This window comes from Somniosus microcephalus, chromosome 7, assembly GCF_052327205.1.
Source record: "Somniosus microcephalus isolate GS21.2 chromosome 7, FLI_Smic_1.0, whole genome shotgun sequence".
In the NCBI taxonomy this organism is placed as follows: Eukaryota; Metazoa; Chordata; class Chondrichthyes; order Squaliformes; family Somniosidae; genus Somniosus; species Somniosus microcephalus.
The window spans coordinates 269,443,572-269,467,664 of NC_140993.1; the positions used below are offsets into that span (position 1 = coordinate 269,443,572).

A 24,093-nucleotide genomic window follows, 5' to 3' on the forward strand; every position below is an offset into this window, starting at 1 on the left:
TGCTCTCCTTACAGAATGAGGAGTTTGCCATATTTTACCCTTGAATGCTTTAATTGTCAATGCAGAGTCTCCGACCTACTGTAAATGTAGAGCAGAGATAAGGCATATTCTGAGAGGGTGGACGGGGGTGGGGGAAATGAGAGTGTATATCAATTCATGCTACTATTGAACACCCTTTGGATGAGAGAATAGAAAGTTGGAAGTCTAAGTTTGCAGATGACACTTAGTCAGGAGGCACAGTAAGTTGTGTAGATGGGAGCAGAAAATTACAAAGGGACATTTTGATAGATTAAGTGAGTGGGGCAAAACTGTGATAGAAGGAGTTCAATGTAAGGAAACATAGAAACATAGAAGATAGGAGCAGGAGTAGGCCATTCGGCCCCTCGAGCCTGCTCCGCCATTCAATGTGATCATGGCTGATCATCCAAATTCAGTACCCTGTCCCTGCCTTCTCCCCATATCCCTTGATCCCTTTAGCCTCAAGAAATATATCCAACTCCTTCTTGAATATATTTAATGAATTGGCCTCTACTGCCATCCGTGGTAGAGAATTCCACAGGTTCACCACTCTCTGGGTGAAGAAATTCCTCCTCATCTCTGTCCTAAATGGCTTACCCCTTATCCTTAGACTGTGACCCCTAGTTCTGGACTCCCTGACTATCGGGAACATCCTTCCTGCATCTAGTCTGTCCAGTCCTGTTAGAATTTTATAAGTTTCAATGAGATCCCCTCTCATTCTTCTAAACTCCAGCGAGTACAAGCCCAAACGACCCAATCTCTCCTCATACGTCATTCCTGCCATCCCAGGTATCAGCCTGGTGAATCTTCGCTGAACTCCTTCCATGGCAAGAACATCCTTCCTCAGATAAGGCGACCAAAACTGCACACAATACTCAAGATGTGGTCTCACCAAGGCCCTGTACAACTGCAGCAAGACATCCTTGCTCCTGTACTCAAACCCTCTCTCTACGAAGGCCAACATACCATTTGCCTTCTTAACCGCCTGCTGCACCTGCATGCTTACTTTCAGCGACTGGTGCACAAGGATGCCCAGGTCTCGTTGCACTTCCCCTTCTCCCAATCTATTGCCATTCAGATAATAATCTGCCTTCTTGTTTTTGACACCAAAGTGGATAACCTCGCATTTATCCACGTTATATTGCATCTGCCATGCTTCTGCCCAATTACCCAACCTGTCCAAATCATCCTGTAGTTTCTTGGCATCCTCCTCACAGCACGCACGCCCACCCAGCTTTGTGTCGTCTGCAAACTTGGAGATATTACATCTAGTTCCCTCATCCAGATCATTAATATATATTGTGAATAGCTGGGGTCCAAGGACCAATCCCTGCGGTACCCCACTAGTCACTGCCTGCCACTCGGAAAAAGAGCCGTTTATTCCAACTCTTTGCTTTCTGTCTGCCAACCAGTTCTCTATCCAAGTCAGTACCTTGCCCCCAGTGTGAGGTCATCCACTTTATTTCCAAGAAAGCCAAATCCGAATATTTTCTTAGTAGCTAGAGATTAGGAACTGTGAATGAGCAAAGGGATTTGGGTGTCCTGATACAAAAATCGCTAAATGCTAGTGGACTGGTACAAAAAGTAATCAAATGGCTAATGGAATATTGGCCTTTATCTCGAGAGGGCTGGAATACAAAGGGAGGAAGCTATACTCCAGCTGTACAGAGCCTTGGTCAGACCCGAGCTGGAGTAACGCTTTGAGATTTGGACACCGCACCTCTGGAGGAAGGTATTTACCTTGGAGAGGGTACAGTGCTGATTCATCAGAATTATACCAGGGCTTAAAGAGTTGAATTATGAGGACAGGTTGCATAAACTTGGCTTACATTCCCTTGAGTTCAGAAGGCTGAGGGGTGCTCTAAATTATGAAAGGATTCGATAGGGTAGCTGGAGAGAAACTACTTCCTCTGGTGGAGAAATCCAGAAGAAGGAGGCACGATTTTAAAATTAAAGCTAGGCCATTTCGGAGTGAAGTCAACAAGCACTTTTTCACAAAAGCCTGCGGAGGCTGGATGAATTGAAATTTTCAAGACTGAGAGCGACAGATTTTTATTAGGTAAGGGCATCAAGGGATAGAATCATTGAATCATACAGCACAGAAGGAGGCCATTCGGCCTGTCATGCCTGTGCTGGCTCTTTTAAAGTGCTGTCCAATTTAGTCCCAAATCCCAGCTTTTACTCCATAACCCTGCAAATTAGTCCTCTTCGAGTACATGTCCAATTGCCTTTTGAAAGTTCCCATGGAATCTGCTTCCACCACCCTTTCAGGTAGTATTTCATTGGCTGTAAAGCACTTTGGGACGTTTGGTGGTCGTGAAAGGCGCTATATAAATGCAAGTCTTTCTTTTTTGGAGAAACAGAATGGGTATAAGTCTGGGAATGAGTCATCTGTCCATCTTCCTAGTTTAGAGCAAATATTTTACAAAATGCAGAGGGGATTACAAAATGGAGGGGTGATGTACATTGAAATTAATTGTGACATGTGGGAAATGGCAGTATTAAAAGTTATAATTTATTAAATAGTTTTGAAGTACCTTTTTGTGCTAATGAAGGCTGAGTGCCACATATGCAGGGACAAATATATGGCCTCTAACACTTGACTACGCATAATCTAATTTAAAGTTGTTAAGAAAATCCATTAAACTGTAACATATGAGAAATCATGAGGTAATGTTTGCTGGAGGATTATTAAAACAGGGAAAAATGCTTTTTTCTTTCCCTAGAAATGTCTGAGGATATGGTTCTTCCAATAGGAGAAGATTGACTTCCTTAGAAAGTCACTTATGATTCACAACATTTCACTTTCTTGAACCTAGATTTTCTGATTTTTGTTACTTTAACGGATTACCGCTGGCTTTAAAATAACACAAATCAGAAAATTTAGGCTTTGATGTCCTGATGTTCCTCACTCTCCTCACAAGGTAGATCTCCAACTAGTGAGACTATTGACTGTACAAATAATGAGCTTATAGAGTTCCTATCCAATAAAGTAATGAACTGGGTTAATGGCTTCTCTGGAAAAATCAACCTTAGGTTTCGAGGAGAAAGTAGGTTGTTTATTGACTGACATGAATCAGTCATTCATGAAAGAAAGACTTATGAAATAATACTGAGTGGCCTGCGGGTGGCGCTGTCCAGGGAGAGTATAAATACTCGGGCACGGGCCCAGCTTGCGCAGGACATTCTTAACAGGAACTAGTGAAGGACACAACTAGACCTCCATGTTGTAAAACAGTTGATTAAAGCTTTGTTTAATGCTTAGACCAAGTGCCTTGTAGTTTTCTTATGTCAACCATAAAATAAGTTTGTATGAAGAAGGTTCTTTGGTCAATTTGATCTCAGCCTTTTAGAATACTAAATCTACTTTTTTCCTATCTACCTCTTTCTTAAATGAGGCCAGCTTGCTGGTTTCAATCTCCCTTCCTGGCAAGCCATTCCAGCTGTTAATAATTCTCCGTGTAAAAGAAAACATTTACAACCCTGAAGTTGTGCCCATTGTCCCGCTGCCCTGACATCTCTGAAAGTATTATTCTGGATTTATTTTCTCTGACCCCTTATTTATCTGTGGCGTCCCCTGCCCCCTGTGGCAAGGGAAAAACAACAATGAGGATACAGTTGTCAATTAAATCCCAACATCCAATTATGCCTCTTTCTTGTTATTGTACCACTGGGGTACACACAGCAACCTTCAGACAATGGCAGGTATTTACACTGATATTTAATCAATTGAAGAAAACTAAAATGGACAATTATTTTTTTTGGAGGGGGCATGTTATCCTCCAGTAAGGCCACACAAGTTCTGTTTTCCTTTATTTTATCCCCTGACAAATTTCCCAGTTCAAAGGATGAGATGGAAGCCTGTGTCCCAGGCTGCCAGCAATGCTGTTGTTAGGGACTTGCCATATGAAGAGGGTGGTGAAGAAAATTTGTTAAGGGCAAATTGTGTTTGACTAACTTGATTTGAGTTTTTTGATGAGGTAACAGAGAGGGTGGATGAGGGCAGTGCAGTTGATGTTCAAAAGACGTTTGATAAAGTACCACATAATAGGCTGGTTAGCAAAATTGAAGCCCATGGGATTAAAAAGGGAGTTGCAGCATGGATACAAAATTGGTGAAGGGATAGAAAACAGAGAGTTGTGGTGAATGGCTGCTTTTTGGACTGGAGGGAGGTATACAGTGGGGTTTCCCAGGGTTCAGTGCTAGGACCACTGCTGTCTCTGATATAAACCAATGAATTGAACTTGGGGGGTAGAGTGAACAAATTCGAAAGTTGCAGATGTGACAAAACCTGGAAGTGTAGTAAACAGTGAGGAAGATAGTAATAGGCTTCAAGAGAACATAGACAGGATGGTGGAATGGGCGGACACGTGGCAGATGAAATTCAACACAGAGAAGTGTGAGGTGATACATTTTGGTAGGAAGAATGAGGAGAGACAATACACACTAAATGGTACAATGTTAAAGGGGGAGCAAGAACAGAGAGACCTGGGGGTGTTTGTGCACAAATCTCTGAAGGTGGCAGGACAGGTTAACAAGGCAGTTAATAAAGCACGTGGGATCCTGGGCTTTATAAATAGAGGCAGAGAGTCCAAAAGCCACAAAGTTATGCTAAATCGATGTAAAACATTAGTTTGGCCCCAGCTGAAGTATTGGGCTGAATTTTTACTTTGCAGAGTGTGCGGGTTTGCGAGCGGGTGGGCAGTTAAAAGCGCTGAAATTGACAGCGCATCGGGAAGTTGGCTTCCGCCTTTAACTCGGGCGCATTAGTCAGCGCGCCAGAGATCCACTTGGGAAAGGCGGGTAAGCTAATTAAAGTAGTTGAGAGCTCGTTAAAAGGCTATTAACAGCCTTTTTAACCTGATGTTACAGCTTTAACTGGCTGCCCACGGGATTCACAGGCCTGCTGAACCTTGCCAATGAAAGCAAGGTGAGAGCAGAGCGGCCGGCCATTGTGGGAGTTGAACAATTGACAGTTAACAAAAAAAAAATCACATAAATACTCACACCTACTTCCTTGCCTAAGGGAAAGGCGCTTGCTGACACCATTTGTGATGAGAGTTTGCTTTCAGGAGTTTTCAGGTGATTTCTACAACTTTGGAAGTCACTCTCACTACATTGGAGGATTGTGCCACTGATCTCCACTTTACCTGCCATATATCAGATCAGCATGGGTGCCGCTTATGTTGTTTCACCTTGGACCTCAGATTCAGACCAAGATGAGCCCCAGCAACAGCACCAGCACCACCAGCAGCAGCAGCCTTCTCCTCACCAACCTGCTGCTCCACAGGAGAGTGGATGAGCACAGGGGTGCACCTTGCAGGAGGCGATACCCCCAACACAGGGTATATAGGCCGAGGATCAGCTTCCTGGACATGGCTGAACACCAGTGCCTGAGAAAGTGGAGGCGATTGCGTCAGGCCGTGGCAGACATTTGCCACCTGCTGGAACAAGACCTGCTGCCAAGTGAACCTGGTGGACACACATTACCAGTGGCTGTCAAAGTCACCACCGCCCTCAACTTCTTCGCCTCAGGCTCCTTCCAGGGATCTGCAGGAGACATTTGTAGGATCTCGCGGTTGGCTACCCACAAATGCATCACCCAGGTGACCGATGCCATGTTTGACAAATCAGGCACTTATGTACACTTTGCCACTGATGAAGCCAGTCAGGCTGAGTGGGCGCTCGGCTTTGCAGTTCTGGCTGACTTCCCACAGATGCAGGGTATCATTGACTGCACACATGTGCCCATCGAGGTACCCCTAGATCACCCAGGAGTGTTCGTGAACCATAAGGGCTTCCACTCCATCAATGTGCAGCCCGTCTGCAACCACAAAAAGATCATCATGCATGTGTCTGCCAGATTCCCAGGGAGCTGTCGTGATTCATTCATCCTGCGCCAGTCCACCCTCCCTCAGCTCTTCGCACCTCCAACCAGGAGCTGGAGAGCACTTTGCTGCACATCAGTGGGGCAATTAAGGGCCAAATCTAGGTTTCTATCCATCCTAGATATGGCTGCAATCAGAGTCTGCAAGCTGTTGTCCACAGCAAGCATGCACTTGTTCGACTGGCACATTTGATGCTCCATGCAGGTGGCCACCCTTTCAATGGATGAACACATCATAGCCATTGCCTGTGACATTGGGCTGGTCATGTTGGAGATGGACTCCTCCATTTTTGCTACAACCGAGCACATCGCGGCTGCAAAAGCTGCCAGAGCCTCCCGCATTTTTTTGCTGCTCTCTTCCTCCCATCTGCAGAGTACAGGATAGCCCTGCAAGCCCTCACACCTTGAAGTAAAACCTCCAAGGAGGCATCACTGAACCTGGCTTTCTGCCTTTGGCTCTGCATTATTCAGGCTGTGCTATTATCAAAGTGTTCTACTGGCCACAAATCTCCTCTGTAACAATCAGGCTTCCACCTCCACCAGCCTTCAAGTGACCTCTATCCATTGCTCCTTTAAATATCTCAGCTGAAGTCGAGTCATCCGTGACATCATCGGACCCTCTCCAGTTAATTGGTCGGGAAACCCTGATTCAATTGCATTGGCTTCGTTAAAAAGCCACTGCAAAACGCACCTCTACCACTTCCGGGTTCCCGTCGCGATCCACGGCCCCCCTGCACCCATCCCGATTGCAAAATTCAGCCCACACTTTACGAAGGACGTGAAGGCTTTGGAACGGGTACAGAAGAGATTTACTAGATTGGTTCCAGGAATGAGGGATTGTAGTTCCATGGATAAACTGGAGAAGCTGGGGTTGTTCTCCGTAGAGCAGAGAAGGCTAAGAGGAGATCTGATAGCGGTGTATAAAATCATGAAGGGTTTAGACAGAGTAAATAAAGATAAACTGTTTCCAATGGCTGAATGATCGATAACCAGAGGGCACAGGTTTAAGGTGATTGGCAAATGAACCAGAGGTGACGTGAGGTGCATTCCAAAGGGTGGTGGAAACAGATTCAATAGTAGCTTTCAAAAGGGAATTGGATAAATACTTGAAGGAGAAAAAAATTGCAGGGATATGGGGAAGGAGCGGTGGAGCGGGACTAACCGGATTGCTCTTCGAAAGAGCCGGCACAGACTCGATGGGCCGAATGGCCTCCTTCTGCGCCGCACTATTCTATGATTCTATGATTCTAACTTGCATAATTCTGAACTATCACCTCAGTTGAGATTTCTCCTGTTTCTTGTCTTTCAAGTTTTTCTTTCCTTTTCAGTACTTTTCTCTCTAGGCTCGGCAGGATGCTTTCATCGGCGACACTGCGTCGGAAGTTAGAAAATTCTGGCCACAGTTTGAATAGAACATCAAAAACTGCCATCTGTGGAGTGAAACGTCATTACTTTGTACATTTTGTTATTTCATGGTTACTGACTCATATATACATTTCAATGTGCTAGATTATCAAATCAACCCTTTTAAAATATGTGCGGCCAGACAATGAACCTTAAATTTTGTCTTAAGAACGTAAGAAATAGAGCAGGAGTCGGCCATACAGCCCCTCATGTCTACACCACCATTCACTGAGATCATGGATGAACTTTTACATCAACTCCACTTTTCCATCCTACCCCCCATATCCCTTGATTCCCAAAAATCTATCGATTGGAATAAACGGGTCATTTTCCGAGTGGCAGGCAGTGACTAGTGGGGTACCGCAAGGATCGGTCCTAGGACCCCAGCTGTTCACAATATATATTAATGATCTGGACGAGGGAATTGGATGTAATATCTCCAAATTTGCAGACGACACAAAGCTGGGTGGGAGGGTAAGCTGTGAGGAGGATGTCATGAAACTCCAGTATAATTTGGACAGGTTGGGTGATTGGGCAGAAACATGGCAAATGCACTATAATGTGGATAAATGTGAGGTTATCCACTTTGGAGGCAAAAACAGGAAGGCAGATTATTATTTGAATGGCAATAGATTGGGTGAAGGGGAGGTGCAAAGAGACCTGGGTGTTCTTGTGCACCAGTCGCTGAAGGTAAGCATGCAGGTGCAGCAGGCGGTTAAGAAGGCAAATGGTATGTTGGCCTTCGTAGCAAGAGGGTTCGAGTACAGGAATAAGGATGTCTTGCTACAGTTGTACAGGGCCTTGGTGAGACCGCACCTCGAGTATTGTGTGCAGTTTTGGTCGCCTTATCTGAGGAAGGACATTCTTGCCATGGAGGGAGTGCAGCGAAGATTCACCAGGCTGATACCCGGGATGGCAGGAATGACGTATGAGGAGAGATTGCGTCGATTGGAGTTTAGAAGATTGAGAGGGGAACTCATCGAAACCTATAAAATTCTGTCAGGCCTGGACAAACTAGATGCTGGAAGGATGTTCCCGATGGTCGGGGAGTCCAGAACCAGGGGTCATAGTCTAAGGATAAGGGGTAGGACATTTAGGACTGAAATGAGGAGGAATTTCTTCACCCAAAGAGTGGTGAACCTGTGGAATTCTCTGCCACAGAGGGCGGTGGAGGCCAGTTCATTAAATATATTCAAGAAAGAGTTGGATATATTTCTTAAGGCTAAAGGGATCAAGGGATATGGGGAGAAGGCAGGGGCAGGGTACTGAGTTTGGATGATCAGCCATGATCTCATTGAATGGCGGAGCAGGCTCGAAGGGCCGAATGGCCTACTCCTGCTCCTATCTTCTATGTTTCTATGTTTCTATGTTTCTATGTCTCTGTTTCTATGTCTCTATGTCTCTATGTTTCTATGTCTCTATGTCTCTATGTTTCTATGTTTCTATGTCTCTATGTTTCTATGTCTCTATGTCTCTATGTTTCTATGTCTCTATGTTTCTATGTCTCTATGTTTCTATGTTTCTATGTCTCTATGTTTCTATGTCTCTATGTTTCTATGTTTCTATGTCTCTATGTTTCTATGTCTCTATGTTTCTATGTCTCTATGTCTCTATGTTTCTGTGTTTCTGTGTTTCTGTGTTTCTATGTTTCTATGTTTCTATCGATCTCAGTCTTGAATATATGTAACCACTGAGCATCCACATCCCTCTGGGGTAAAGAATTCCAAAAATTCACAACCATCTGAGTGAAGAAATTCCTCCTCATCCCCTTATCCTGAGACTATGCTCCCTAGTTCTAGACTCTCCAGCCAGGGGAAACAACCTCTCAGCATCTAGCCTGACAATCCCCCTCAGGATCCTATATGTTTCAATGAGATCACTTCTCATTCTTCTAAACTCCAGAGAGTATAGGCCCAGTCTACTCAATCTCTCCTCGCAGGACAATCCAGTGAACCTTTGTTGCACTGCCTCTAAGGCAAGTATGTCCTTCCTCAGATAAGGAGGCCAAAACTGTACACAGTACTCCAGGTGTGGTCTCACCAAAGCCCTGTACAATTGTAGTAAGACTCTTGGGGGGTGATTTTCATTCAGAAGTCGGGAAGGAGGCGGGACTACAACTTTCGGGGTTATAGTCCCGCCTCCATCGAGATGCGGCCAATCCACGTGATTTTAACTTGATTGACCTTGTTGAGCCTGCCCAGCGGGCTCAGCAGGCCAATTAAGGGCCACCCGGCAACAGGTGACGTCACAGACTGAAATTTCATCTGTCAAGAGCTTTTGACAGATGAAATATCAGCGTTTCACAGCTGTTTGAAGCTGTCAAACACTGACAGTCTTACTTCTAACATGAGTCCTTCTACACCAACTCAGTTAGAAATCTCTCCTGCACAGAAAGCTGAAGGCTGTCACTTTTGACAGATCGCAGCCATTCGGCTTTCTGTGCCGGTGAGATGAGGGACTCCCGAAACCTAGAGGAAGGAAGGCTGAAAAGGTAAGTACAGGTAATTTAAACTTCTTTACACACTTTAGACACACCAAACACACTTACCTTTGCACTCATGCACACATCACTCACCTGAACACTGACATCTCAACCCCTCCAAGACCTTCAACCCGACGGCCCGACTCCTCTAACCTGCCGTGGTTTGGAGCCGTCGGGAATCCCACACTTCAAGCTTTAAAATAGGGATTAGGCTAAAAACTGCCTGTTAACTACCTGTTAACAGGCAGTTAATTGGCACTAATCCCTTCCCGCCTCGGGTAGGCGGGTCCCAGTGCGGGGCGAGTACCCGCCTCCTTTGAAACTTACATGGAAGCAGGTTGGGGGCGGGATGGTGTCGGGACCCCCGAATTCGGGACGTTAACCCCCCGCACGCCTCCAATCCCGACTCCACGGGTCAAGAAAATCGACCCCTTGTACTCCGACTCCTTATCCTGATACTATGACCCCTAATTCTTGACTATCCAGCCAGGGGAAATAGCCTCTCTGCATCTACCCTGTCAATCCCTCTACGAATTTTATACGTTTCAATGAGATCACCTCTCATTCTTCTAAACTCTAGAAGACATAGGCCCATTCTACACAACCTCTCCTCAGAGGACAGCCCTCTCATCCCAGGAATTAATCTAGTGAACCTTCGCTGCACCCCCTCTAGGGCAAGTATATCCTTCCTTAATTAAGGAGACCAAAACTGTGCACAGTACTCCAGGTGTGGTCTCACCAAAGCCCTGTTACAATTGCAGCAAGACTTCCTTAGTCTTATACTCCAACACCCTTGCAATAAAGGCCAACATGCCCTTTGCCTTCCTAATTGCTTGCTGTACCTGTATGCTAACATTCTGTGTTTCCTGTACAAGAACATCCAAATCTCGCTGAATTCCAACATTTACTAGTCTCTCACCTTTTAAAAAATATATACTGCTTTTCCATTCTTCCGACCAAAGTGGATAATTTCACATTTCCCCACATTATATTCTATCTACCATCTTCTTTCCCAATCACTTAACCCGGTCTATATCCCTTTGCAGGATATAAATTAAAAATCTGAATCCTGACCCCAAACCCACCTCCAACCCACCCACTTCCGGTTTTAATGGAAGCGGGATGGGATGGGCAGCCAGCCCGCTCCCAGGAGGTGGGTCACCGATTCAAATATTATAAAGAAGCTCTGTACCTCATAGTGACCTACCATTTCAAATCTATCTGTGGGTGGTCATATTTCCCAGACCTCAGGGAACTCAGCAGCTAAAGGGAGGCGAGGACTGCTGGATCCAGGGGGTAGGTGCCTTTGCACTTACCTGCTGGATCCAGCATTCTTGCCTCATCAACTCCCCTGTGATCGGACACCTCCCCGACCTTTCGGATCTCCTCCCGACCTCCCCCCCACCCCCCGAGATCTCTGACCTCCCCCCCCCCCCCATGAGACCTCTGATCTTCGATCCCCCATCTGGCCTTTGATCCTTGGGCTCTGGCCCTCAATTCCCCCCTCCGGCCCCCAACCATCCCTCCAGCTTCCATTCCCCCCTCCAGCCTTTTGACCTCCCCCCTTCAGCCCCTGATACCCCCCTCCCCCCCACCCCGGCCTTCCAACCTCCCCCCTCTGGTCCCCGATCACCCTCCGGCCACCCCCTCCAGCCTCGATCAACCTTCGGCCTCCCCCCTTCAGTCCCGATCACCCTCCGGCCTCTCTGGCCCCAATCCCCCTCTGGTCTCACTACTCCGGCCCCGATCCTCCTCCGGCCTCCGATCCTCCTCCAATCCCTCCCTCCCTCCTCTCTGCGGCCTGGTGTCATAGGCCTAGCTGCCCAACTGTCTGTCAGCCTCTCCATCTGGCTGGCTGCATGTGGGAAACTTTGATTCCAAATGCTAATCAGGCCCTGCCGTTAAATTTGGCAGGGCCTGCTGGAAATCCGTTCTCCCGTGTTTACCGAGTGCTTTCCAGCCCCCCACCATCCTGCTCCCTACACATCACCAAATCAAAATTCTTGACAAAATATTTGTTTAACGTCTCGCCCATTTCCTTATTCCCCAGTATAATTTCTCCTGTCTCTGCCTCTAAGGGACCCATGTTTACTTTCGCTAATCTCTTCCTTTTTGCATACTTGTAAAAGCTCTTACAATCTGTTTTTATATTTCTTGCTAGTTTACTCTCATTCTATTTTGTCCCTCTTGATCACTTTCTTGGTCATCCTATACTGATTTTTAAAACCCTCCCAATCTTTAGGCTTACTACTCCTTTTGGCAACATTGTAAGCCTCTTCTTTTAAGCTAATACTATCCTTAACTTCTCTAGTTATTTTACTAGATCCTACATTGAGCAAGTAAAACTATTTCCCAACGGGAACTGATTAGCATCAATACCCAAACACACCCCGGCAAGTTTTGTTTTCAAAGTGTGTCCATTGGACACGCTGGAGTTCTGTTCTCAGTGAGCTGGTGGGATTGAAGAAAAGTTGTGCAACCAAATTTAATGACTGGAAGGACTGCCCATCGTGCCCACATGGCTCCCCAAATGCTACCAGGCCATCTTACTGAGCTCCTTCACATTCTTTCCTTCACATACCTGTGCTTCTCTGAAGATATATGGTCCCTGCTCTTTCCTGTGATTAATAATGTTATATGCATATTCTGGTGGAATATTGATCTGCAGAGGTGGTGGGATGTTGGAATTGATGAAACAATTAACGATGGCCATGATCTTATTCTGAATGCTCTCCTCGCTAGCATGAGAATGGCACATGTCCTGAAGGGAAAAAGAAGCACAGATAAAAAAGTCTGTATTATTTTCTGTGCCATTTAGGCTACAGAACTTAGTATTCGGTCAGACAGACGCAGATAACAAAAAAACATGCATACACACAAACACAAACTCGCACACACACACACACACACACACACACACACACTCACACACACACAAACTCACACTCACACACACACACTCACACTCACACACACACACACAAACACACACACACACACACAAACTCACACACACACAAACTCACACACACACAAACACACACACACACAAACTCACACACACACACACACACAAACTCACACACACACACAAACTCACACACACACACACACACACACACACAAACTCACACACACACACAAACTCACACACACACACAAACACACACACACACAAACTCACACAAACACACACAAACTCACACACACACACACAAACTCACACACACACACAAACTCACACACACACACACAAACTCTCACACACACACACACACACAAACTCACACACACACACAAACTCACACACACACACACACAAACTCACACACACACACAAACTCACACACACAAACACACACAAACTCACACACACACACACACAAACTCACACACACACACAAACTCACACACAAACACACACAAACTCACACACACACAAACTCACACACACACACAAACTCACACACACACACACACACACACACACACAAACTCACACAAACTCACACACACACACACACAAACTCACACACACACACATAAACACACACACAAACTCACACACACTCACACAAACTCACACACAAACTCACACACACACAAACTCACACACACACACACACACACACACACAAGCTCACACACACTCACAAACTCACACACAAACTCACACACACAAACTCACACACACACACACAAACTCACACACACACAAACTCACACACACACACACACACTCACACACACACTCACACAAACTCACACACAAACTCACACACACACACACACACTCACACAAACTCACACACAAACTCACACACACACACAAACACACACACACACACACACTCACACAAACTCACACACAAACTCACAGACACACAAACTCACACACACACTCACACACACTCACACAAACTCACACACAAACTCACACACACACACACACACACTCACACACACTCACACAAACTCACACACAAACTCACACACACACACAAACACACACACACACACACTCACACAAACTCACACACAAACTCACAGACACACAAACTCACACACACACACACACTCACACACACACACACAAACTCACACACACACACAAACACACACACACACACACTCACACAAACTCACACACAAACTCACACACACACAAACTCACACACACACACACACACTCACACAAACTCACACACACACACACACTCACACACACTCACACAAACTCACACACACACACACTCACACAAACTCACACACAAACTCACACACACACAAACTCACACACACACACACTTACGCAGACACACACACAATTTTTCCAGTGGCGTTCTTTGTTAGAACGTTTTATGTAAGTGAAACCTCTGACTCATTTGAAAGAAGTTTTGAATTATTAGTTACTTTTTTTTTTAGTATCAGATCCTCTTTCTTTTTTTACCTTGTATTTTTGAACCTCAAGCCAGAAGATCACATTATTCTCCATCAGTTCTCCCTTCAGTGACACATACTGCTGAAATTGGAGAGCCGTTAATGGATTTAGTAAGGCTTTTCGGAACGCAATGATTTCTTTTGATGAGGAAACAAATTTGTTACCCAGGAGCTGTTGGAAACATAAATGTTCAGAATCACTTTCATCATCCGTATTTTCACAAAACATTAGAAGAGAAGTGAACTACTAAAAAAACTTTGGGCTGCTGGTGTTTTTAAGCGTCTACAGCTTCTTTGCCAAGGCCCAATGAACGCCTGGAAATATTGGTCCAACAGCCCTTGGTGAGGGAAACGAGATGGTGGCTTTATGGAGGCTGAGATTGCAGGTGAGAGATTCAAATTTTCACCATCAGAACTTCATAAAATGAACAGAGTTCGGAAGTTTTGGAACTTGAATCCCATCTCTACTCAGACCCATAAATTCTTTCTAATTTCAAGTGACAGTTACTGTTCATTGGGTCAAATATTACCTTCACTGTAAAGAAATAAACACTTTAACCGATTTTAATGTGTTCACAGCTTATATCACTCTTTTCCTCTGCAAAAAATATATTTTCAAGGTCTGTCATGGGCAACAATTCTCCAGTTTGATTGGCACCCCATCCACCACCTTAGTCCCTCCACCACCGGCGTACCCTGGCTGCAGTGAGTACCATCTACAAGATGCACTGCAGCAACTCGCCAAGGCTTCTTCGGCAGCACCTCTCAAACCCGTGACTTCTTCCACCTAGAAGGACAAGGGCAGCAGGCGCATGGGAACACCACCACCTCCAAGTTCCCCTCCAAGTCACACACCATCCTGACTTAGAAGTATATCGCCGATCCTTCATCGTCACTGGGTCAAAACCCTGGAACTCCCTCCCTAACAGCACTGTGGGAGTACCTTCACCACACGTACTGCAGCGGTTCAAGAAGGCGGCTCACCACCACCTTCTCAAGGGCAATTAGGGATGGGCAATAAATGCTGGCCAGCGACGCTCACATCCCATAAACTAATATTAAAAAAAAGTTGTAAAGCTAGTGCATAAGTGAACATATTCTTTCATAAAGTATGCATTTTGTGAGTCACACAAAGCATTACCATTTGTAAAACACTCAGGCCTAAAAATTCGATAAAGCCCGAAAATTGTCGCTGCCTACTGATTTTAATGATTGGAGCGCGCAGGCTAGCGACAAACGCGCTGCCTGAGGCTGTGCGCTCAGCAGGAGGCCCGATGCAGCGTGGCCGTAGCGTCCCTGGCACGAGGCGGCCTTTTCTTAAAGCAAGGCTGACATTTTAGAAAGCAGTCTTGCGCCCTTAAAGAAAGAAAGACTTGCATTTCTATAGCGCCTTTCACGACCACCGGACGTCTCAAAGCGCTTTACAGCCAATGAAGTACTTTTTGAAGAGGAGTCACTGTTGTAATGTGGGAAACGTGGTAGCCAATTTGTGCACAGCAAGCTCCCACTAACAGCAATGTGATAATGACCAGATAATCTCTTTGGTTATGTTATGGTTGAGGGAGAAGTATTGGCCAGGACACCGGGGATAACTTCACTGCTCGTCTTCGAAATAGTGCCGTGGGATCTTTTACGTCCACCTGAGAGAACAGACGGGGCCTCGGCTTAACGTTTCATCCGAAAGACGGCACCTCCGACATTGCGGCACTCCCTCAGCACTGCACTGGGAGTGTCAGCCTAGCTTTATGTGCTCAACTCCCTGGAGTGGGACAACCTTCTGACTCAGAGGTGAGTTGAAGGCAAACAGCCTTCTGAAAAAAAATTAAAATCATTTAAAAATAGGCAATCTCTAGCCTTTAGAGCTCAACTGCCTTCTGAAAAAAACATTAAAAATCATAACAAACTAGGCAGTCTTCAGCTCTTAAAGCTGAACTGCCTCCTGCACGTAAAAAATGGTAAAAGTGCTTCAGCATGAACACAAATGGCTCAATAGGCCAGGGCTAGGGCACCAGGTTCTCGCACGTAGCACTCTAGCTTTGTGTAGGGGGTCAACACTGGAAGAGAGGTCCTCTACCCACAGGGGGCCAGGAGGCCCTCCAGAAAGAAGGATGTGGGATCAGATCGCCGAGGCCATCACTGCCAGCAGTGTCGCCCCCAGGACCTGGCTCCAGTGCCCAAAGAAGTTTCATGACCTCAGACGAGTGGTCAATGTCAGTTAAAAGCCATCTCCTTCCAACTGCACCACTAGTCCAACACACTGCTCAATGCACGACCTCCCCGCCCACCACTCACCTACCTACAGGCCTAGTCGACCCAATCTCTCCTCATACAACAGTCCTGCCATCCCAGGAATCAGTCTGGCGAACCTTCGCTGCACTCCCTCTATGGCAAGTATATCCTTTCTTAGGTAAGGAGACCAAAACTGCACACAGTACTCCAGGTGTGGTCGGGATTCAGATTTTTAACTGTATAACCTCCCACCCGACCCCAACCCGCCCTGTTTTATGGGGTTAATCATTTCAGATCATTTTGCAAAAACAAAGCTCTAATTATTTTAATGGATTTTCTATCTATGTCTCAAATTCTCACCACTTCTAAACATCTGAGTTTGACAATACAGATATAATAATGGTTCACTTAAACTGGCAAAGTATTGCGTTTCAGGTATAAGTTCTCACCTGCAACACATCTCGTTTCTTCCTACTCTTCTGTAACATCTGGTCCTCCACCACGTCATACATTTGTACCTGGAGAACAGATACGAAGCGATAAAACTTTAGGAGCAAATTATAAATAGATACCCTAGAGAGGTCAAATATAATAATGGGCCAGATTTTCCGATTGGAGGCTTTCTACGGGCGGATGCCTCCAATCGGGAAAAATCTATGCCCTTGCCTGCTGGCTCCGTAGGTCCCGACGCTTCAGATCCTGGGCCTCTCCGGGTCCGCGCGGGCAGAGGCCCAGGTATCCCAGGGCCGGCGCAGGTGGTTTGCAAGTGCCCCTGGGATCGCGTGGGCCATGGGGAACCAATCAAAGAAGGGAATCCCCCTTCACACGTTTGACAGGTCTCTCTGCACAGAACTGTCAAAAGTATGAATGGGGATCACTTAAAAAACAGTTAAACATTAAATAATTTTTTTTAAATCACGTATTTAAAATTAGTTAAAATTACATTAAATTAAATATTTTAAACAAAAATTTAATTTTTTGAAAAAAATAATTAAAGTTTTTTACAGGGCTAAAAATAAAGTTACCTTTTTTAAAAGTATTTTAAAATTATAAATGAGTGAAACTTTTTAAAACTCTTATGCTGGTAAAAGCAGGCCTTACGCTGCTTTTACCAGGCGTTAGATTTCTAAGGGTTTTCAGCGGGCGGAGGTTGTGCAGAAAGCGGAACTCTCCCCCCGCAGAGGCCCTTCTCCAGGGCAGGCGGAGGATCTGTCGAGAGGATTCTTCACAGATCAGAAATACCGGTTTTCAGCGCATGCATTTCGCATGCCTGAAACCGGCACTTGCGAGGTCCCTACGGGTGCGTACACACCCGTGGGGATCGGAAAATCTGGGCTATTCTTCTCAACCCTTTCAATACATTTCACTTAATGCTTTTTCCACAAATTTCATGGCTGTGAGATTCAGCCCGTTCGTGTTGGCTGATGAAGCCGCTTAGGCTGAAAAAATGGCAGCCGCCTCGTTTCCGCCCACATTCGGCGGCCGCCATTTTGCGCAGGCCGGCAGCGCTTTGCTGCAGATATGGAAATGAGTCAGATCGTGACGTCAATCAGCGTGCAACGACCTGCCAGTTTGGACATCACCGCTCCATTCAACGCCCTCTACATATCACAACCAGCTGCCCATGCGTTTTAAGCTCTTATGCTGGTAAAAGCAGGCCTTACACGCACTTTTACCAGGCGTTAGATTTTTAAAGGTTTTCAGTGGGCGGAGGTTGTGCGGAAAGCGGAACTCTCCCCCCGCAGAGGCCCTTCTCCAGGGCAGGCGGAGGATCGGAAGTGTCGGTTTTCAGTGCATGCACTTTGCACGCCTGAAGTCGCCACTTGTGAGGCCCCTATGGGTGCGTACACAGCTCGTACCCACCCGTGGGGGTCGGAATATCCGGCCCAGTCTGTGTCAGTTCCAGTGATGACGACGAAAATGGCAGCATTGGCATCAAATCAGTGTTGCACGCTAAATGAGGTCACGGTCTGCCTACTTACCATATTTCCAGCGCACACTGCTAACGGCTGCCCTACCACCCTCACCAAGATGGCGTCCAGCGCGGCCCACACCAGAAATGTGTGCGCGCTGCTCGGACACCATTTTGGTCCAAATTCGTAGCGTCCAAACAACGGGCTATGCAACCGAATTTCTAGACCTTGATTTGCTATAACCTGTTTTACACTGTTGCACAGAGTCAAAATCTACTCCACTGACACTTATCCCACTTTAATATTTTACTTTTTTACTGAATTGATTTTTTAATGTTCTGATTAACTCAGCTTCAATAATCAACTGTTTCCTCCCACAGTCCAAAGATGTGCGGGTTAGGATGATTGGCTATGATAAATTGACCCTTAGTGTTAGGGGGATTAAATACTTGGGGTTACGGGGATCGGGTGGGATATGTGTCGGTGCAGGCTCGATGGGCCGAAATGGCCTCTATCTGCACTGTGGGGTTTCTGTGATTCTGTGATTCTGTGATTAGACTCTGCCCTTAACCTTCTCTGCTCCAGTTAATACAAGCTAGTTTTTAAAATCTCCCATCATAACTATATCCTCCCATCCCAGGTATCATCCTAGGAATTCCACCCTGCATCTTTTCCATGGATCCAAAGCTCTTTTTATAATGCACACAGTACCCCTATTGCAGTCTAGCCCAATATAACCAATTCACCATTATTTCTTTTCTTTTGTATTCAGTGGTGTTGAAATTCAACTTTGGTGGGGTGTATAACAGACACAGTTCCATTGACGCCCGTTCAATGCCCCACTGAAATTGAATTTTTATCCCCAACATCTCCGTATATAAAACCCAGAATCACATTTTCGTTTTTTTTTAACTTGCAATCCCACTTTTAGATATCTGTGTATCTGTACCTCGAGATCGCTCTATTTCTCTACTTGATTGAAAGTTTTACAGTTAGGTTATAATTCCATTATATGTTCTTATTCCGAAAATGTACCACTTCACACATTATTTGCCACATATACATACAATGTTTGGTAAAAAAAAAAGTTCAAATATAGTTTATATTGGCCCAGAAATTCGGGTCGGGGGGCTTCCCGCAGGTGTAAGCCCCCGACCTGCACTTACCTTGCGCGCCGGCCATTGAGCTGTGAGCCCGCGTGGGATTCTGATCCTGGGCCTGCTCCAACTGCCGGCGCGCAGTGCTTGCGTATCCCAGGGGCGCAGTTAGGTCGATGCGTCCCCTGGGATCACATGGGCCCTGGGGAGCCAATCGGAGCAGGGAATGCTCCATTCAAAACTTATAAATACTACGGACCCCAAAACATCACTAAATCGTCAAATAAATTTTTTTAAAAATCACATTTTTTAAATAAACTATAAATTACATGAAATAACTATTTTAAACAATAACTTAAATATTTGAAAAAAATAATTTTATTTTCTAACGGGGCTAAAAATAAACCTACCTTTCTTTAAAGTATTTAAAAATAATAAACCTGTGGAAAAAATGTTTTAATTTTAATTAATTCACCACTTACCTTGTAAAAAGCAGGCCTTACGACTGCTTTTTAAATGTGTAAATTCTGGAGACTTACCCTCCTGGGAAAACCTGTAAAAAAAACGCAAGTTCGATGCGCACGCGCAGCCTCTCCGGTGTACACATTCAACCTCTGAACCCCTTCTTTCAGGGGAACAGAAGTGCTGGTTTCCCGCGCATGCGCAGTGCATGCATGAAACCGGCACTTCCATTGGGCTTACGGGTGAGTACCCCATGCGTACTCACCCGTGGAGACCCAAATTTCTAGGCCATTAATGTTTGGTTAAAAAAAATGTTCAAATATAGTTTATATTACATTATTCATAAATAAAGTTTATCTCAGTTATTCCACAAAGTTTCTCTGATATAAGTGGTGAATGTAAAGCAGTAAAAGTCTAGTTTATATTTTCAATATAAGGTATATAGATAACGCTGCTTCACACTCAGTGCCTGCTGTAACATGTTGGTCAACTGTAGGATTACCGTACCCGTGTATGGTGCCTCTCAGCAAACTCGGATGTAGCCAGGAACATTGGCAGCCATTTTCTTTCCATACGCGCTTTTACATATTTTTGTACCTCAATTAGAACTTCTGAAGAAAACTGATCATGGAGCAACTTGCCCCATCCCCCAGCCAACATCATTACCTAGAGAGAATAATTACATTCATGGTTCCTTTGTTTTCCAAAATAAATGCTACAATAGATTTTTTTTTTCACAATAGGAGTAACTTTATGAAGGTGCACTTCCAGTGCAAAGCTTTCCTCACTGAGAATGTATATTGGAAATTTGTGTGTGTGCTCCCTGACGCAAGAAAACTACTAGGCACTTGGTCTAAGCGTTAAACAAAGCTTTAATCAACTGTTTTACAACATGGAGGTCTAGTTGTGTCCTTCACTAGTTCCTGTTAAGAATGTCCAGCGCAAGCTGGGCCCGTGCCCGAGTATTTATACTCTCCCTGGACACCGCCACCCGCAGGCCGCTCAGTATTATTTTATAAGTCTTTCTTTCATGAATGACTGATTCATGTCACTCCCCATAACTTTCCATACATTAAATGAATTGGATTGGCCCAAATACCCAATATGTGCTCTCGGTGCATGCAGCTTTCTGCCGGGAGCATGGTTTCATAGAATTACCCCTTGCATTTAATTATTTAACGTTTCAAGTTTCATCTTAAATATATAAATTCTCATTTCTCAACACGATCAAGCACGGAGAACACTTATGCAAGGAGAAATCAGTACTGTGAAGGGCTGATTTTAACTTTCGGCAATGGCAGAAATCAGGTGGTAACGTGCCGGCCGCCCATTGTAAAGCCTGCCCAATATTCCTTTCCACTGAAAGCAATGCAAAGGAAAATCAGCTGGGGGTGTGTAACACCAGCCGGTTTGCTACCGCCCATTTTCCGCCATGGTGGCGACCAAAAACCAGCCCTTTAAACTAATACAGGAAACTCTTTGGTATCCGGCACCGACGGGACCGGGATGGTGCCGGTTGATTAAAAATTCCTGATGACGGAGAAGGTTATCTACTGAGGCTATTTTTAACAAACAAAAATAAAAAAATCAAGAAATGTGCAGTGTACAGTAACTGGGTACTCACCTACAGAATGTTGTGTTAAATGGGTGGTGGAAGATGCTTGATTAAGTACAGTGCTGCCAGTTGAGGGTAATCCATAACTCTAATTACTTAACAGTAAAACAAAACTTATACAGTAAACGACTGTATAGAGCGCGGGAGAGTCAGACTCCTGTTATTGAGGTGTTTGGACTTCCAACAGCACCAAGAAGCCGTGTAGTGGCAGTTTGGAGAACTACCCCCACTGACTAACTCGGCCACCGCGGGAGACTCAGACTCGGATGCGGCAACATTGCCGGTTATTGAGGTATTGTTTTCGGAGTGAGAATTTTGCTGGTTAATAGAGAATTCCGGATATTTAGGTGCCGTTTAAACAAGAGTTTCCTGTATATAGCAAGCAACATGGAATTTACATCTAAGGACAAATTGTATGACTTCCTGATCCTGATTTGGAGCTTCGCCTGCAGGGAGCACATACAGGAATTTGAGCGTGCATCCCACCCCCTCCCACCATGATTTTAATTGAATTTAATGGATATAAAATCATGGGGCCCATGTTCCTGAATTCTCAATATGTGTTCCCAGTAGGTGAAGCCACATGCCAGGATTGTAAATTTGTAAAATTATTCTTCCAGTCTATTCTTACATTTTTGCTTACATCCCAGTCTATCCCAATGGATACCTATTATTTTTTTTGGGGGGGGTGACAGTAGTGTCATCAATCCCGCAATGCACTGGGGTGCAGAGGAGACGTAAAACAATCAAGGCAGATACACATAATCATTCCAATAACCAGAAAATAGGACCAGAGCACTCAAAAGTGAGATTAGAGGTAGTTAAAGTTCTGTCTCATACGTTGAGAGAGAATATTTTTTGCAATAGTCCCTGACGTAAGAAAACTACTAGGCACTGGGTCTAAGCGTTAAACAAAGCTTTAATCAACTGTTTTACAACATGGAGGTCGAGTCGTGTCCTTCATTAGTTCCTGTTAAGAATGTCCTGCGCAAGCTGGGCCCGTGCCCGAGTATTTATGCTCTCCCTGGACAGCGCCACCCATAGGCTGCTCAGTATTATTTCATAAGTCTTTCTTCCATGAATGACTGATTCATGTCAGTCAATAAACAACCTACTTTCTCCTCGAGACCTAAGGTTGATTTTTCCAGAGAAGCCATTAACCCAGTTCATTACTTTATTGGATATGAACTCTATAAGCTCATTATTTGTACAGTCAATAGTCTCACTAGTTGGAGATCTAACTTGTGAGGAGAGTGAGGAACATCAGGACATCAAAGTGTAGATTTTCTGATTTGTGTTATTTTAAAGCCAGCGGTAATCCGTTAAAGTAACAAAAATCAGAAAATCTAGGTTCAAGAAAGTGAAATGTTGTGAATCATAAGTGACTTCCTAAGGAAGTCAATCTTCTCCTATTGGAAGAACCATATCCTCAGACATTTCTAAAGAAAGAAAAAAGCATTTTTCCCTGTTTTAATAATCCTCCAGCAAACATTACCTCATGATTTCTCATATGTTACAGTTTAATGGATTTTCTTAACAACTTAAAATTAGATTATGCGTAGTCAAGTGTTAGAGGCCATATATTTGTCCCTGCATATGCGGCACTCAGCCTTCATTAGCACAAAAAGGTACTTCAAAACTATTTAATAAATTATAACTTTTAATACTGCCATTTCCCACATATCACAATTAATTTCAATGTACATCACCCCTCCATTTTGTAATCCCCTCTGCATTTTGTAAAATATTTGCTCTAAACTAGGAAGATGGACAGATGACTCATTCCCAGACTTATACCCATTCTGTTTTTCCAAAAAAGAAAGACTTGCATTTATATAGCGCCTTTCACGACCACCAAACGTCCCAAAGTGCTTTACAGCCAATGAAATACTACCTGAAAGGGTGGTGGAAGCAGATTCCATAGGAACTTTCAAAAGGCAATTGGACATGTACTCGAAGAGGACTAATTTGCAGGGTTATGGAGTAAAAGCTGGGATTTGGGACTAAATTGTACAGCACTTTCAAAGAGCCAGCACAGGCATGACAGGCCGAATGGCCTCCTTCTGTGCTGTATGATTCAATGATTCTATCCCTTGATGCCCTTACCTAATAAAAACCTGTCGCTCTCAGTCTTGAAAATTTCAATTCATCCAGCCTCCGCAGGCTTTTGTGAAAAAGTGCTTGTTGACTTCACTCTGAAATGGCTTAGCTTTAATTTTAAAATCGTGCCTCCTTCTTCTGGATTTCTCCACCAGAGGAAGTAGTTTCTCTCCAGCTACCCTATCGAATCCTTTCATAATTTAGAGCACCCCTCAGCCTTCTGAACTCAAGGGAAGGTAAGCCAAGTTTATGCAACCTGTCCTCATAATTCAACTTTTTAAGCCCTGGTATAATTCTGATGAATCAGCACTGTACCCTCTCCAAGGTAAATACCTTCCTCCAGAGGTGCGGTGTCCAAATCTCAAAGCAGTACTCCAGCTCGGGTCTGACCAAGGCTCTGTACAGCTGGAGTATAGCTTCCTCCCTTTGTATTCCAGTCCTCTCGA

General features: G+C 44.8%; 1 protein-coding gene across 1 annotated transcript in view; it reads right to left on the minus strand.

The window, feature by feature from the left end:
- LOC147115332 (regulator of G protein signaling 22-like) overlaps positions 1–24,093 on the minus strand; it is a 260,516-nt gene that overhangs the window by 23,474 nt on the left and 212,949 nt on the right. The window contains exons 18-22 of the mRNA XM_085993996.1: positions 20,440–20,598; positions 16,910–16,978; positions 14,242–14,403; positions 12,373–12,552; positions 7,180–7,335 (exon numbers count right to left, since the gene is read on the minus strand). Of these exons, the coding sequence (XP_085850122.1) occupies positions 7,180–7,335; positions 12,373–12,552; positions 14,242–14,403; positions 16,910–16,978; positions 20,440–20,598 (726 nt within the window). The remainder of the gene's footprint in view (positions 1–7,179; positions 7,336–12,372; positions 12,553–14,241; positions 14,404–16,909; positions 16,979–20,439; positions 20,599–24,093) is intronic.